The sequence below is a fragment of the Pseudophryne corroboree genome, chromosome 2 (genome assembly GCF_028390025.1).
Source record: "Pseudophryne corroboree isolate aPseCor3 chromosome 2, aPseCor3.hap2, whole genome shotgun sequence".
NCBI classification, from domain to species: Eukaryota; Metazoa; Chordata; class Amphibia; order Anura; family Myobatrachidae; genus Pseudophryne; species Pseudophryne corroboree.
The window spans coordinates 395921914-395937513 of record NC_086445.1 but is presented as its reverse complement, the minus strand read 5'-3'; the positions used below and the strand labels follow the sequence as shown (position 1 = coordinate 395937513).

Here is a 15600-nt window from a genome sequence, read left to right as displayed (position 1 = left end):
TCGGTGCTGCAGAGTCATCCGCACTCTCCCGCCCGTTTGGGAGCTTTGGTATAATCCCCATGGTCCTGACGGAGTCCCCAGCATCCACTTAGGACGTTAGAGAAAATAAGAATTTACTTACCGATAATTCTATTTCTCGTAGTCCGTAGTGGATGCTGGGCGCCCATCCCAAGTGCGGATTGTCTGCAATGCTTGTACATAGTTATTGTTACAAAAATCGGGTTATTCTTGTTGTGAGCCATCTTTTCAGAGGCTCCTTCGTTGTTATCATACTGTTAACTGGGTTCAGATCACAGGTTGTACGGTGTGATTGGTGTGGCTGGTATGAGTCTTACCCGGGATTCAATATCCTTCCTTATTATGCACGCTCGTCCGGGCACAGTATCCTAACTGAGGCTTGGAGGAGGGTCATAGGGGGAGGAGCCAGTGCACACCACCTGATCCTAAAGCTTTTATTATTGTGCCCTGTCTCCTGCGGAGCCGCTAAACCCCATGGTCCTGACGGAGTCCCCAGCATCCACTACGGACTACGAGAAATAGAATTATCGGTAAGTAAATTCTTATTATTCTCACCATCTACAGATGATTGTGTTTGCAAATATAATACCTGTGCTATTTACAGCTAGTTCCCCCCCCCCCCTGTGTTTTTCTTTTTGCAGATGGCGAACCAAACAAAATTTAGACTATTGTTTTCTTATGATGTATGCTCAGAGGAAGGGTATTTATTACATTCAGGTAAATGTTGTTTCCGTACATTTCATGTATTGTAGCACACACAGGTCATTTGTAATTGCAGAACAAATTCCTGTAATTTATTTGCTAGTGGATCTCAGGTAGAGCACAATGTGTGGCCAGCTTACTGACAATTTCCAGTTGTTTCCACTCCGTTATGACAACCTCACAGCTTACAATACTGTTTACCAATATTGGCCAAAGGCTGACTAAACTAAGATATAGAGCAGCGGCACAAACACACAGCAGTTATTTCTGTTTAAAATGTTTTGCAAATTAGTAATGTATTAGCAATAGCCAATCAAATCAACTTGCAAGTACTTTCAATAGAAACAATACACAGAAATTTACGAAGAATCGTGTGGAATATCCTTGCTCAGAAGTAGTAGCAGTTAACTAACTGCAAAGGAAAAAAAATCCCTAAACCATGTGTAAAACAGCAACAACAGACGTAGAGGCCCCCTACACAAGTGCATATGCCTGTTCTCAGTGCCCAATCTGTACCTCCCTCCTGAGGCCACTAATGACTGGCACTCTGTGCCCATGTAAAGCCCTGATCAATCAACCTTTTTGTTAAGCAGCTCCCCAAATTCTCTCCAACCCAAAACAGCATTCTGTACCTGCAGGGTACAGTGCGGAATACGTTGGGGGACACTGTTAAATATTGAGTGGGTTACAGTGCAGGTATGGTACAGTACAGGTCGTATGCAATGCGGGACACACTGCAGGACGGATATAGTCGAATTCATTGCAGTTAGACATGCCAGCTGTGCACTTACTGTGACAGCAGGCAGTAGGGCACCCCTGATGGTAAATGTCCCCAGTGGTGTCTGTGAGGATGACGATGGACCGAGTGCTGCAGTGTACAGTGCGCATCTCAGGGCCTGCCATGCCTGGTTTGTGTGTCTGTACAGCACAGCAGCAGCCTGTGGGGACGAGAATGCTGGGATAAGACGATCAGCAGTCAGCCCATTGATTTCAATGGGACTAGGTATCCGAATCCAACACCTATGAGATCCGATTCCGGGGAAGATTACATTTTGCCTCCTCTTCAGATCCAAGAAAGGTTGGGATATCTGAGTACCGGCACGGATCCACTCAGATCCTGGAAGTTTGGGTGGGCTCGGTTCTCTGAGAATCTAACATCTAATATAGAATCTACACTAGCATCTAATGTAGAATACCCAGTGCATCAGGCAATATGTTAGTGTAAGTTACTACTAGCCTCCCCAAATTTCTATGTATCCTAAAGATAATAGCATTATTTGTGGCGATCTCACAGTTTAGGGTCATGAAAATGCTTTCTGGGTAGTAAATCTAACGCAATATATTGCATAGAAAGCTAGGTCTGCAGACAACTGGTAGGGAGAAAGACTGTACAGTATGTGGAATACAAGTCAGTTTGACTGATTTCTTATACAATTACTAGTTTTATGTTATTGATTGCATTGGTGTACATATAAAATGCACTTTGTGTCCTGTATCTCGGCAGCTTGAAGATGATATTGTTGCCAAGCAAAATTATTTCAGTACAATAAAGAACTTTGCACTTCAGCTGTCTTCTGAGGAGTGGATGATTCTGGAATTCTCTCAGTTAGGATTCATTGGTAAGGAAACTTCAACTTTATTAAACACATTTGCAGAGCTATAGTTCAGTTTGAATAGCTCTGTAACACATTTGCCAAGGAGATCCCCAAATAATAATAGTTGTGTGATTTCCATTTAAATGTAGTTACCTCTTTTGTTTTGTGTTTTTTTTGTTGTTTTTTTTAATACAGGGAAAATGTTTCAAGCACCTGATATCACACTCATTGTTGAGTTCATTTTTATGTTCTATAAGGAGAAACCTATTGATTGGCTTCTAGATCACATATTATGGGTAAAAGTCTGTAACCCAGAAAAAGATGCAGTAAGTCATGATAAAATTTTGTTATGGTTTTAACTTGAACTGCATATAATGTCAGCATTGATATATGTTCTGCTATGTCTCTGCAGTCTTTTATGGAAAGTTTATGCTCTCCCTCTTTTAACACAGTTTTAAAAAAAAATAGCTATTTTTAATGTGTGGAAATAAAAATACAGTTATATTCTCTTAAAAGAAAAAAATACAGAGCTCCAGTGCCTTTAGTGAGGTATAATTTGACCTATAACACTATGAGGGGGAGTTTGCCCTTCTAATATGATATTCATAGAAGCTCAACATCAAGCTATCAGTAGGCATCTTTTACCAGCTCTGGACAAAACATGCTGTTCACCCCACTTACACTCAGTGTCGGACTGGGGCAAAAAGGGCTCACCGGGGTAATGCAGTGGTAGGGGCCCATGGTTAAGGGTGTGGCCAGGCAATAGTGGAGGTGTGGCCAACCACAACAGAGGCCCGGCTAACTGTAAGAGAGTGCATCGGCTGTGCCCATAGTCCTGTGCAGTATAAGTTAACATATGTATAATAAAAGTGCACTAGGGTACAGTTTGGAACCTAATCCCTAGAGGAGGAGGTGGGCCCACAGGCAGTGGGGCCCACCGGTGGTTTCCCCTGTGGGCCAGTCCGACCCTGCTTACACTAATTAATCCCCAACCACACATTTACCATGCAGTGAACACAAGCTCTAAGGGGGAACTTGGTTCTCTGTCACTGGACATTATGCTCAGCTGCACATACTACCGCTTACTACTTTCCTGCGCACTTATGTGCTTTGTTCCAAACCAGCCTGTGGTTAGTACCCCTCAAAGAGCCCCAGGATCTGTTTTTGTAATCTTCTCATTGACAGATATACAGTACATTCTATTACAAGCAGCCTCTTTTTGGTCTGCCCACCTAACAACAACAAAAAAAGACAGTGGAATTTATCCTAGTCTAATTTCTGTGGGTAAAGCTGGGCATACACTATAGAATTATCTGTCAGATAATCAGTGGTTGGAATGAAAACCTGGTAATGGATGAGAGCAACTGACAGTCAACCGTTTGGGAGCAAATGGTCAATTGTCAGTTGCTCTCATCCATTACCAGGTTTTCATGCCAACCATAGATTATCTGACAGATAATTCTATAGTTTATGCCCATCTTAACTATTTCAAACAAGATTACTTTAGATACCACCCTTGAATATTTATTAAACCTCCAGGGGCTGAAGCTGCATACACACTGTAAGATTATCTGGTCAGTTGTAATTTGCTCTCATGCATTACTAGATTTTCATTCCAACTAGACAGACTGGACAGATAATCTTAAGGGGGGTACTCACGGAGCTATAATGTAAGCAATCTGACTAGATTGTTTAGATTGTAAGCATGATCTGTCCGTGTGTACCCCCCATAGCGATGCGCGGCCCTGCGCTATCGCTGGTGCTAGATTGGTCTGCATGCAGGCTCACTGCGTGTATCCAGCAGATAATCTTATATGTGTGTCTGTGTTTGTGTGTGTGTGTCTGTGTGTGTGTGTACAATATATATATATATATATATATATATATATATACCAACGCGTTTCATCCGTCATCAAGACCCTTGATGAAGTCCTGACGGACGAAACGCGTTGGTTACTCCATGATCGTTCCCTAGACTGACCTCCATACTCAAGAGCTTACTTTATGCACTTTATACATATATTTCTTACTTTTCAAAAATCATGTACTTTTTTCATTTAATTATTTTTTAGATCCAAACATCTGTTTGAGTCATTTTTTAGTTACTCTGACTAGTAATCTTTGTTATATGTAGAATAAATTTATATTTAATATTTTATTGAGATTTTTATTTATTATATGTTCCTTTACACCAGACACCATTGGTCGCTGATGCCCATATTCTTGCTTTCCATGTAAAAATACAGCAGCTTACCACTGCCGATTTATTTAAGGGCCAGCCGACACCCTTTGTACCAAGGGAGTGTCATCCTTTTGGACATTTTAATGAATTATATATTATTTTTACTAAGACAGATTATCACAAGTGTTGCGCTTGTTTTTTTCTTTATTTTATATATGTGTGTGTGTATTTTTAGTGACATTCCTTATTTAGCTTTTTATTTTGTATTTATTTTTTTTATTGCAGAAACATTGTGACAGGCAGAAATCAAATCTCCGAATTCGGTTTAGACCATCACTCTTCCAGCATGTTGGTTTGCACTCTTCATTAGCAGGGAAAATCCAAAAGCTCACAGTAAGTAGCAGTGCGGTATTTATACAGAACTAATGTAAACTGTAACAAAAACTATCTTACAAATTGTAGGGGAACTTCCAAGAACTGTATCTTTAGTTACTGTACCTTAAATTGTTGTACTTTTAGTATCCTCTGAGTATATCTGTATACACTATTTACACTTCCTCTATCTGCAGCACCATTGGTGTCATATTAAATCATTACAGACTTCATAGAAATAATGATATAATTCTAGAATGTGTTCTTGTAGGAATGTTTGGCATCTTGCTAGTTCAATAGTTTTTCAGTAGGCTTAATGCAGCATTTAACCACAGCTATGTGACATTGTGTAATGTCACAAGGTATGTGTACATACTGTAGATATTTGGATATTTAAACATGTTTGAGTATACAAATGTTATAGAACAAGTTTTCTGTATCTGCATCATACGTGACATGATGACAACACTGTGATACTAGGCTTATCTTTTTCTGTAGGATAAAGATTTCTTAAAACCTTTGTTGCATAAAATTCATGTGAATCCTCCAGCTGAGGTCTCAACTTCCTTAAAAGTGTACCAAGGCCATACACTAGAAAAGACGTACTTAGGGGAGGACTTCTTCTGGGCCATTACACCTGTAGCTGGAGACTACATCCTGTTTAAGTTTGATAAACCTGTACATGTAGAAAGGTTAGTATCAGTTCTTGATTTCTATTTATGAAAGTAACTTTTCTTGTTGTGCGACTACTGTTTAAGAAAGATTGCAATCATTATTTCTTTTAACAGTCTTCAGCACAACAGAATTTAAATCTTGCAACAGGTTAAAGGTCATTGTTAAAATAATAGCATACTGATTAATATTTTGTTTGGACAAACCCACAGTTTGCAATAACCATACCCTTGATCTGGTAATCCTTCCATTCTGATATAATATATAACCTAATGGAGTTTAGAGATAAGTTCATTACCTCCTCCGCTGCTGAGCCTATTTTGGCACTTTTTGGGCTGGTCACTTTCCAACATCAATGAGTATTTATTCTGCACCCACACAACTTAGACATCATTTTATTCAGAAGGCTTTGATTTGCCAGCAGATATCATTAGTATGCTTATTTCTCCTCACAAGGCTAACACAATCTATTAAAATAGGCTAAGTGCTGTTTTTTCATTGAAATTGTAAGAAACTGAATTAAAAGTGAATATGTTTGTAACAACCTCCAAGAAATGCTTTGTGGTTCTTGCTTTGGTATTAAACCACCTTCCCAAAGCAGCGAAAGGCTGGATTCTACATGCTAGTTTTTATAATAACACCTGCACTTATAATAATAATAATAATAATAATAATAATAATGCATTTTATTTTACATTTGTGAATGAAACGCCATAAGTGTGTAGGAATAATAGGGTAGCTAAACCAGGCACAGCATTTTGAAAGATATCCTACTGCAGCAATGAGCTGACCCCTGTGTTTGAGGCCAGGTTTTGGGTGGTCTGGGCATTAGAACTCCCCGTCTCTTCCTTTAGCATAGGGTGTTATTGGCTGGTTATGACCAGAAAATAACTACCAAGAGGGCACAAGGTATGAAAGGGAACTCCCTCTTTCATACCATGTGCTAGGATGGGGAAATCATACACTGTGTAAGTTTCCATCCCATGTGCCAGATGTACTAGTATTATTACAGTGCAAGTTCATATTTTCTGGTGACCAGACAATAACCACTAAGAGGCCAGATTATTTGAAAGAGGGGACTCTCTTCCTTCAAACAAGGGTAATCATGAGTGAGTGGTTGCTAGGATGGGGAGACAAAGCACTTTAATGCTTTCCCCATTTTCCTGGCTGATGTTCTGCAATGGGTCTTCAGTGACGTGCGGTGAGGTAAATGGCTCAGGAGGCACTGGCTAGCACCAGAGCCAGATTTACACACAAAATATGAGCCAAAGGGTACATCTGGTCATTATACACAGGTGCAGCAGTATAAACGCCTGGAAATTTGGTGAGTTTTGATCAGAGATGTGCAGAAAAGATGCACAGGTGAGGCACTGCCTCCCCTGCCATAGACTTTTTACTCCAGTGTTTTTGCTAAAAAAAAATGATAAGAATAATGCAAAGAAGATATTTCAAACAACTTTTTTGTATTTTTCATATACTTTATAAAGTCAAAACTCTGGCACAAATGTTAGTATGACAGGAAAGGCTCTGCCTCACCCCACCGCACGTCACTGGGTTTGATATGATGAGATAATTAAGCCCCAGGTCCAAGCAACAGCTACTGTGAGAGGTGGGACTTTTTATATTAGTTTACACCCCATTTGAACCCCTGCATTGGTCTCATATGTTCTTAGCAGTGAAGGGGCTAAAATACATTTCTCTTGCCTAATTACCTGAACATGCTACTTACCTCTGCAGCTATCAGCAGCTGCCTTCTCCTAACAAGTTCCTTTCTTGAAACAAAAAAAAAACCCTCATGTGTATGCGTGTACTTGTGTTAAGGAATATAGATTGTAAGCGTCACTGGGGCAGTGACCAATGTGAATGATTGAATATTCTCGGTAAAGCACTGAGGAATATGTGCACTATATAAATAACAGGTAGTAAAGAAGTACATTGATACCCCTTTTCCACCTACGTACCGTGTCCGATCCGGGATGTTTAACACGGCTACAACCCGTGTCGGCTCCCCCGTTTCCACTACACTTCGACACGGGTTATTCCGTGTCTGATCTGTTTCCACTTAACCCGGGTAAGCTCTGTAAAAGCCTATTGCTGTCATTACAAATGGACTTTTTACTGTCTCATCAAGATGATGTCATCAAAAGGACCAAAAGGGAGGGGTGGGGCCTGCTCACAGCATTGCAGCAATGGACACCGGTGCAGTAGCTGTGTCTAGCATGGAGTCGCAGACTGTTTGCAGTTTACTGCTGCTTTCTGCTACAGACAGCTTGATGCAGCTTTTCACCTTGTGCTACCTACCGCAGAGCTGGAGAAGGAGAGCTCAATTCTTTGCGGAGAGGGCTACCTATCGACGCAAATATTTGAAAAGGAGGAGAGCGCGTATATCATCCACTGTTGTTATTTCTTTAATAACAATGAACTGTACACCAAGCCGAAGAATGTGGATGAGAGATCGCAGACATGGGGAAGCATTCATGCAGACTATTCTAGCATATCAGGAGGAGCAGTGGATGTCAAACTTCAGGATGTCTCGCGCTACATTCGAGTATGTTTTGGAACTACTGTCCCCCGCAATAACCATGCAGACCACCAGGTTCCGTAAGCCCATTGAGCCAGCCAGGAGATTAGCGATTGCTCTCTGGTGGTATGCTACCCCTGGAGAGTATCGCACAGTTTCCAGTTTATTTGGAGTAGGGATTGGCACGGTCTGCAAGATTGTCTACCAGGTCACGCGGGCATTGCTGGATACCATGTACCATCGCTTTATTTCCTTGCCACAAGGACAGCGGCTAGATGAGACTATAAAAGGGTTTAAGAAGCGTGGCTACCCACAGTGTGCTGGTGCCATAGATGGGACCCACATCCCCATCATCGCCCCCCATGACAACCCAGCAGACTATTACAATCGTAAGGGTTGGCATTCCATTGTTCTGCAAGCTGTAGTGGACCACAAATACTGGTAAGCACTGTTTCACTAATGTGTTTGAAATAGGCTTGGCCTGTTTTATGATAATGCATAAACCTTTATTTTTAGTTTCACAGATGTCTTCATAGGGTGGCCCGGACGGTCACATGATGCAAGGGTTCTCGCCAACTCCGATCTTTACAGTATTGCTGAGGACAAGCTTGGTGGATGGCTTTTCCCTCGAGAGGTAAGATTATTTACTACTTAAACTAATGTTCGCCCATAAACCAATAGTCAAGTTTTACCCCTGTAATAATATTAATGTTTTATTAACAGAAATCGGTGATCGTACATGGTGTGGACATCCCGGTCCATCTCATTGGTGATGCAGCATACCCATTACAGCGCTGGCTAATGAAGGGCTACACCCAGCATGTTCACTTATCCCCCGAACAGACATTATATACCCATGCCCTAAGTTCGGCCCGTATGGCAGTGGAGAATGCGTTTGGGCGTTTAAAAGGACGCTGGCGCTGCCTCATGAAGAGGAATGATGTGGACTTGAAAATAATGCCAGATATAGTAGCGGCCTGCTGCATTCTCCATAACATATGTGAGATACAAAAGGAAAACTTTCTCCCCGAGTGGAATGTACATGATCATGGGGCGGGGGTCACTGTACATGATGCACCAGGCTTGGTGGGGGGGCATGACGCTGCCAGCGAGGGCATAAGGGCCACCATTGCAGCTAATCTTCAAACAATGTTGCAGTAGAGAAAACAGACAAGTTTTTGTGTGCAAACAATTTTTGTTTATTTCGTTTTTTCAGTTATAAAAATTTGGTTCAAAAGTTGTTATTATATTTTTCCTTTTAAACAGTTGGCACACATTTTCTGAGGTAACAATATAAAATATTTAAGTGCAAACATGTCACTGTAAAATTCCACATAACGCAAGGGGTCTTCAACATGTGTCCCTCCAGCTGTTGTGGAACAACATGTACCAGCATGTGTTGCTATGTGTTTCCACAACAGCTAGAGGGCCACATGGTGAAGACACCTGCCCTGAGGTAAAAGAGTAAAGTGCAAACAGGGCACTCTGTATAAAAAAAACCCTAATGTTTGGTTTGGCAGATATCGGGTCACCCCCAATATTTGGATCGCACTGCCGCACATTTTCTGAGGTAACATTATAAAATATTTAAGTGCAAACATGTAAAATTCCACATAACGCAAGGGGTCTTCAACATGTGTCCCTCCAGCTGTTGTGGAACAACATGTACCAGCATGTGTTGCTATGTGTTTCCACAACAGCTAGAGGGCCACATGGTGAAGACACCTGCCCTGAGGTAAAAGAGTAAAGTGCAAACAGGGCACTCTGTATAAAAAAAACCCTAATGTTTGGTTTGGCAGATATCTGGTCACCCCCAATATTTGGATCGCACTGCCGCACATTTTCTGAGGTAACAATATAAAAAGGTAGCCCAAATATCTGGATCCCACTGCCCATTTTCTGAGGTAACACTATAAAACTTTAAAGTGCCAACAGGGCACTCTGTAAAATCAAAATGTTTGCATTTGTAGGTATCAGGGTTGAGGATACAGTGCAAACATAACCTTAAAACACAAACATTGTTTTATAACCCGCTGCTCTAGGGCAGTTGTCTATATACCCGAAATTCTGAGGACTGCGGGATTTGTGTTGGGGGATTTGAGGGAGGCTCATAGTTGTATGGACCATATGGGTGCTGTGGGTAGGCTGTGTCTTGCTGTTGTGTTTGTGTGGTATTCCCTATGGTACGTGCAAACGTGCGTTCAAAAAATGTCATCTGCCTATCATGCATGGTCATTAACTGACTCATAAAAGTTTGATGCATTTCTTTTTCTGACGCAAGGAATCTCTCAAGCCGTGCATCTTCCTGGGCATTGAGCTCACTATCTGCCTCACGCAGGTGATCCAAGATAATGGACTTCATTGCTTTGACCGTTTATTCTGTTTTGTTCAGTTTCTTTTTCCGCTGTGGAACGTTGTAGACTGTGAAGGAGATGAAACAGAATGTAAGCAACAATTTAAAAATAGCAGTGGTAGCATATACGTGTTTGTGGCCTTCTCCCACCTGCACACTAGCTATACTCTGCAACATTACCATGATTCTATTAAAAAATAGCAGTGGTAGCATATACGTGTTTGTGGCCTTCTCCCACCTGCACACTAGCTATACTCTGCAACATTACCATGCCTTTACATATAGGGACTGCTGCAACTGTATTTGTAATGGTAATACTTACTATTTGAGCGCAAAGTCGTGGTCTTGGGGGGTTGCGACGTCTCCGCCTGAGACTGTGGTACGTCCTCAATAGTGGCACTGATGGAATCATCATTGACGGTCGAGTCTTCAAAACTGCTGTCCGATATAAGCAGCGGGGATGATGGGCTGCATTGTGAGCTGGGAAGGCTGTGCTGTGTTTCGTCACAGTCCTCGTCGACTGACATCTGGCGACTGGCAGAGCTGGATGACGATAGTGCTATGGGATTTGTTATCGCAGTTTTGCCGAAGACACTATAGCATAGGTCATAATATGGCCATTCCATACGCCCAGCACCACTTTTCTTGCGGTTATGGTCGTGTACTTTGGTGAATTGTCTGCGTAGTGCCTTCAATTTGTTAACGACTTGTTGCTGGGTTTTTTGGATGCCCCTTTCTGCCAGCATAAGGGATATGTTCTTGTAGACGATAGCATCCTTAACTGTTCCAGTCACCTGCCTTCTTATTTCTTCCTCTCCCCGAATATTAAGCAGCTCCTTGATCTCTGTGTCTGACCAGATATGGCTAGCCATGTTGCTGTGCTGGAGCTTCTGCTGCTGTATATTGTCTGTTTGTTTGGAAGCTGCTGCAATAAAAAGATCTGTATGTACCCAGCGCGACTTCAGAGTGTTTTGTTTGCTGCCTCAATGCCTGCATGTGCCCAGCGTGTCTCCCAGGGATGACATCATCTTCCAGTGCCCCAGAAGCACCAATCAGCGTCTCAGAGCGTTACTCGGGTCTGAAAACACGTGTAATGACCGTTTCCACTGCACCGCTATCCGTGTCATTACCGTGTTCTACCCAGGTAAATAGCCGGGTTGGATTCCCGGGTCACTCAACCCGTGTTGACCCGTTTCCACCTACTAAAAATCCGTGTTGATGCGCGCCCCCGTGCAAAAACACGGGTAAAAACAGCTAGTGGAAAAGGGGTATGAGTTTACATGGTAGCCTGAAACAATAGCCTATAGTACACAATACCAATTCTGGAGTACAGGAGAATTGAGCACGTATAATCCAATCTATTGTTTCTCATGTTTGTGAAAGATAAATGGTTTGTTTGCATAAAGCAATTGAGAAACCAGATTATAAATGTAAATTCATTTGTGTAGCTATTATTCTGGATGACGTGACGTTGACTGCTTTTGTAAATAATAGCAGTAGATGGATCCCTATATAATTTCATATGATTAAAATATGCAATTACTTCAGCAGCTGCACAATTCAAAAGCAAACAAAGCAGTCCAGATCATTTTATTTATTGTAAGAAACCAATTGCCTTTAGTCTAATAGTGTGTATCAAGCTTGGCTCACTTCTAAAGAAAAGAACAGTACAGACTACAATCCCCAGAAATGATTGCACTATGGGAAAATATGATCATGACCTATATCCAATGAGCACATACTATCATAAACGCCTGCATTTAGGATTAACTAAAGTGTCACTCCTGGAAATGGTCTGTCGCTTGACCCCATTCTTTTACTTTTGATTCACTATGAAAAATAGAGCAGCAATCTGTATTTTGAGGCGTGCCATCTGTATTCTGATAGGATGAACTAATCTCGGCTCAACACAACATGAGCGGTATCCAATTAGCTGTGATAGTTGTTTTTTCCCCACCACCCCTATCCAATTACCTTGTGTGAAAACACCTCTTTTTCGTGCATAAATACATAGGTCCCGTGAAAAGCAGCATACCTACAGTATGTATTTCCACAATTCTTTTCGTGTAAAAAATGGTCACTTATCAGGGATTTGGTTTAGCCTGTCTGAGGCAATTCCCGATAAGTACCAGTTATCGGGGCTAATAAAATAGCCCCGGCGAACCTATTAGCCACTGTAAATTATGGCGACTAATTGGATACCGCCCCATGTGTGCGTGTAAAGGACCCTTGTGCTAGTTATAACTGCTGAACATTCTGCATTAGTTATTATTCACATAGGTCTGTCTCTTGGAAAATCAGCTGGCTTAGTTTACCAAATATTCTTTCAGTTATTTCTGACCATTCTCTTACAGTATGTATTCTGATTTATGTTTTGTCCTGACCCAGCTTTGATCCTAGATTTACCTATGACATAGTCCTCTTAGCAGTCTCCTGCATTTTGTTCCCTTTGTAGCAAATTATGCCAGTTACAGGATTGCTTTATTCTACTTCAGCACTGGGTACTAGACTGGGTTATTGTCTTGACTAGTATCTTCATTAACACTTGGTCCAGATTACTTTTCCTGGCAGAAACCGGACCAACGCTATGCTTTTGTATTTATTTATTTTTACATATTTCATATTTTAAAAAAAGTATACATACAGTATTTGCTGGCGTATAAGACTACTTTTTTGCCCTGAAAAACATGCCTCCAAGTGGGGGGGTCGTCTTATACGCCGGGTGCACTTCAGTTGGGATAGACATAGCTGCCATAGTGGCCTTCCGATACTCGCCCGGTGCCCATAGTGGCCTCCCGATGCCCGCCCACCTCATTCTACTCACCATCCAGTATCGCGCGATATCCAGTGCGGCCGCGGTGGGTCACTAGTGCCAATTACAGGGAGATGCAGGGACTGGCCGGAGGCGCTGCAGTCGCGTTGTGGCCGTACAATGGTGACAATGACAGGTACTGTAATGGCACTAATACTAATAGCACTCATGTGAAACCGGTAACACTAAATGCACACATGGGTATACTTTTATACATTTTACAACTTTCTCCTCGCCCCCTCCCCCCTTCTTATGCATACCTTGATAAATACTCCCTATCCAAATCTATTATCAGGTCATAATATACAGTATGTCACAAATCTGATGTTCTTTTACGTTTTATGTGGTGTGTGGAAGGGGGTAGTCTTATATGGCGAGTATATAACAAACTCTATATTTTGAGTGGAAATGTTGGGGGTCGTCTTATACGCCCAGTCGTCTTATACGCCGGCAAATACGGTATATAATTTTTTTGTAAAAATAATTATTCTGAATGTTCTGTTTGTGATTAGTCATGTGTTTTCTAATTACAAATAAGGGACCGTTTGTGATCAGTTATGTGTTTGTCTAATTACAAATAAGGGACCGTTTGAAAAGACAGATTCAAAACAAATGCAGTTCAGAGACTCTAAATTGATTGATTAGTTGTTTAACAGGGCATGAAAGAGCCAAGTCCAGGAGGACATGATGACTTATAACACAATGATTTCCGTGTGGGCAAGTAGGCAAAAATAATTATTGCAGAATTCAAGTTTTCACACCTACCAATTATTGGGAAGTGCAAGAAATACATAATTTGATGATGGAAAATAACCTGCTAAATCTATTCTCCTATTATATTGCAGGAAACCAGGTGTATTGTGAGACACTTGAGAAGGTTACATGCAATGTCAGACTTCTTGTCTCCTGTTATGTAACTTTTACATATATTGTAGTTTTGAAAATGTAGCTGGATGTCCTTTTATGTTGGAACTACTCCTACTCTGTTTAGTGGCCTTATTCCGTTTTCTCTCATGACCCAGGGAACAAAAATAGATTGTTGTTGTTATGGAAATTGTGCCAGACATTGATGCATGTATACAGAGCTGTACTGGTTACATAAAACATTGTGTATTCTAATGTCTACTGGTATCTGTCTCTTCTCGCTTCCAAACACTGCTATACTGTTAGAGGTACTCCAGCCTACATTCTCCCCAATGGTCACCATTGTGCCCATGCACTGGACCTGATTCAGAGATGCAGCTATGTAATCCCATACAACGAATATGCTAATGCTGTAAGAGGTGTCTTCCTCCTACCAGCACCTGTGCTCTGAGTGCTGTATCCGTAGGTGCAGCATGGGATCATCAGTCACGGTGTTCGCAGCCCTGGGCCATCTGAGTAAGCAGCAGCTTACCTAGACTAGCCGTCTGAAGTCCTGTGACTGGGCCAGACGCAGACCCTGTGCTCGGCACGCTTACAAAAAGGGGGAGGCACACTACGGCATGTCAGTCATGCTTCGGGTAAGGGGAGGACTTGTTCTGCACACACGCATCGGGTGTACATACTAACTTGATTCAGGCCCACAGACGTGTCATCCATGAGAACATTGGTGCCCATTGTCACAATTAAGTGGTAAATATTAAAGAGACAGGCAATACTTTATCACATTTTCTCTATCGTCCTAAGTGGATGCTGGGGTTCCTGAAAGGACCATGGGGAATAGCGGCTCCGCAGGAGACAGGGCACAAAAAAGTAAAGCTTTACTAGGTCAGGTGGTGTGCACTGGCTCCTCCCCCTATGACCCTCCTCCAGACTCCAGTTAGATTTTGTGCCCGAACGAGAAGGGTGCAATCTAGGTGGCTCTCCTAAAGAGCTGCTTAGAGCGGAGAATCACGTGATAGCACTGTCAGCAGTGTTCATCCCGGGCGTGGACAACTGGGAAGCAGACTTCCTCAGCAGACACGATCTTCATCCGGGAGAGTGGGGTCTACATCCAGAAGTCTTCAACATGTTAATAGACCGTTGGGAAAGACCAATTGTAGACATGATGGCGTCTCGCCTCAACAAGAAACTGGACAAATATTGCGCCAGGTCAAGAGATCCACAGGCAATAGCTGTGGACGCACTGGTAACTCCTTGGGTGTACCAGTCAGTGTATGTGTTTCCTCCTCTGCCGCTCATACCAAAGGTATTGAAGATCATACGGCAAAGAAGAGTAAGAACAATACTAGTGGTTCCGGATTGGCCGAGAAGGACTTGGTATCCGGAACTTCAAGAGATGCTCACGGACGAACCGTGGCCTCTACCTCTGAGAAGGGACCTGCTACAGCAGGGTCCCTGTCTTTTTCAAGACTTACCGCGGCTGCGTTTGACGGCATGGCGGTTGAACGC

General features: G+C 42.1%; 1 protein-coding gene across 5 annotated transcripts in view; it reads left to right on the top strand.

Moving 5' to 3' along the window:
• MGAT4A (alpha-1,3-mannosyl-glycoprotein 4-beta-N-acetylglucosaminyltransferase A) overlaps nucleotides 1-15600 on the top strand; it is a 218703-nt gene that overhangs the window by 175689 nt on the left and 27414 nt on the right. For 2 of the 5 annotated variants that reach the window (XM_063953344.1, XM_063953345.1), the window contains exons 8-12: nucleotides 660-735; nucleotides 2225-2339; nucleotides 2511-2641; nucleotides 4783-4890; nucleotides 5368-5561. In XM_063953344.1, the coding sequence (XP_063809414.1) occupies nucleotides 660-735; nucleotides 2225-2339; nucleotides 2511-2641; nucleotides 4783-4890; nucleotides 5368-5561 (624 nt within the window). Of the gene's footprint in view, nucleotides 1-659; nucleotides 736-2224; nucleotides 2340-2510; nucleotides 2642-4782; nucleotides 4891-5367; nucleotides 5562-8578; nucleotides 8697-8785; nucleotides 9266-15600 lie in introns of those variants that run through there. The other 3 variants (XM_063953346.1, XM_063953343.1, XM_063953342.1) reach the window with 3 other exon arrangements.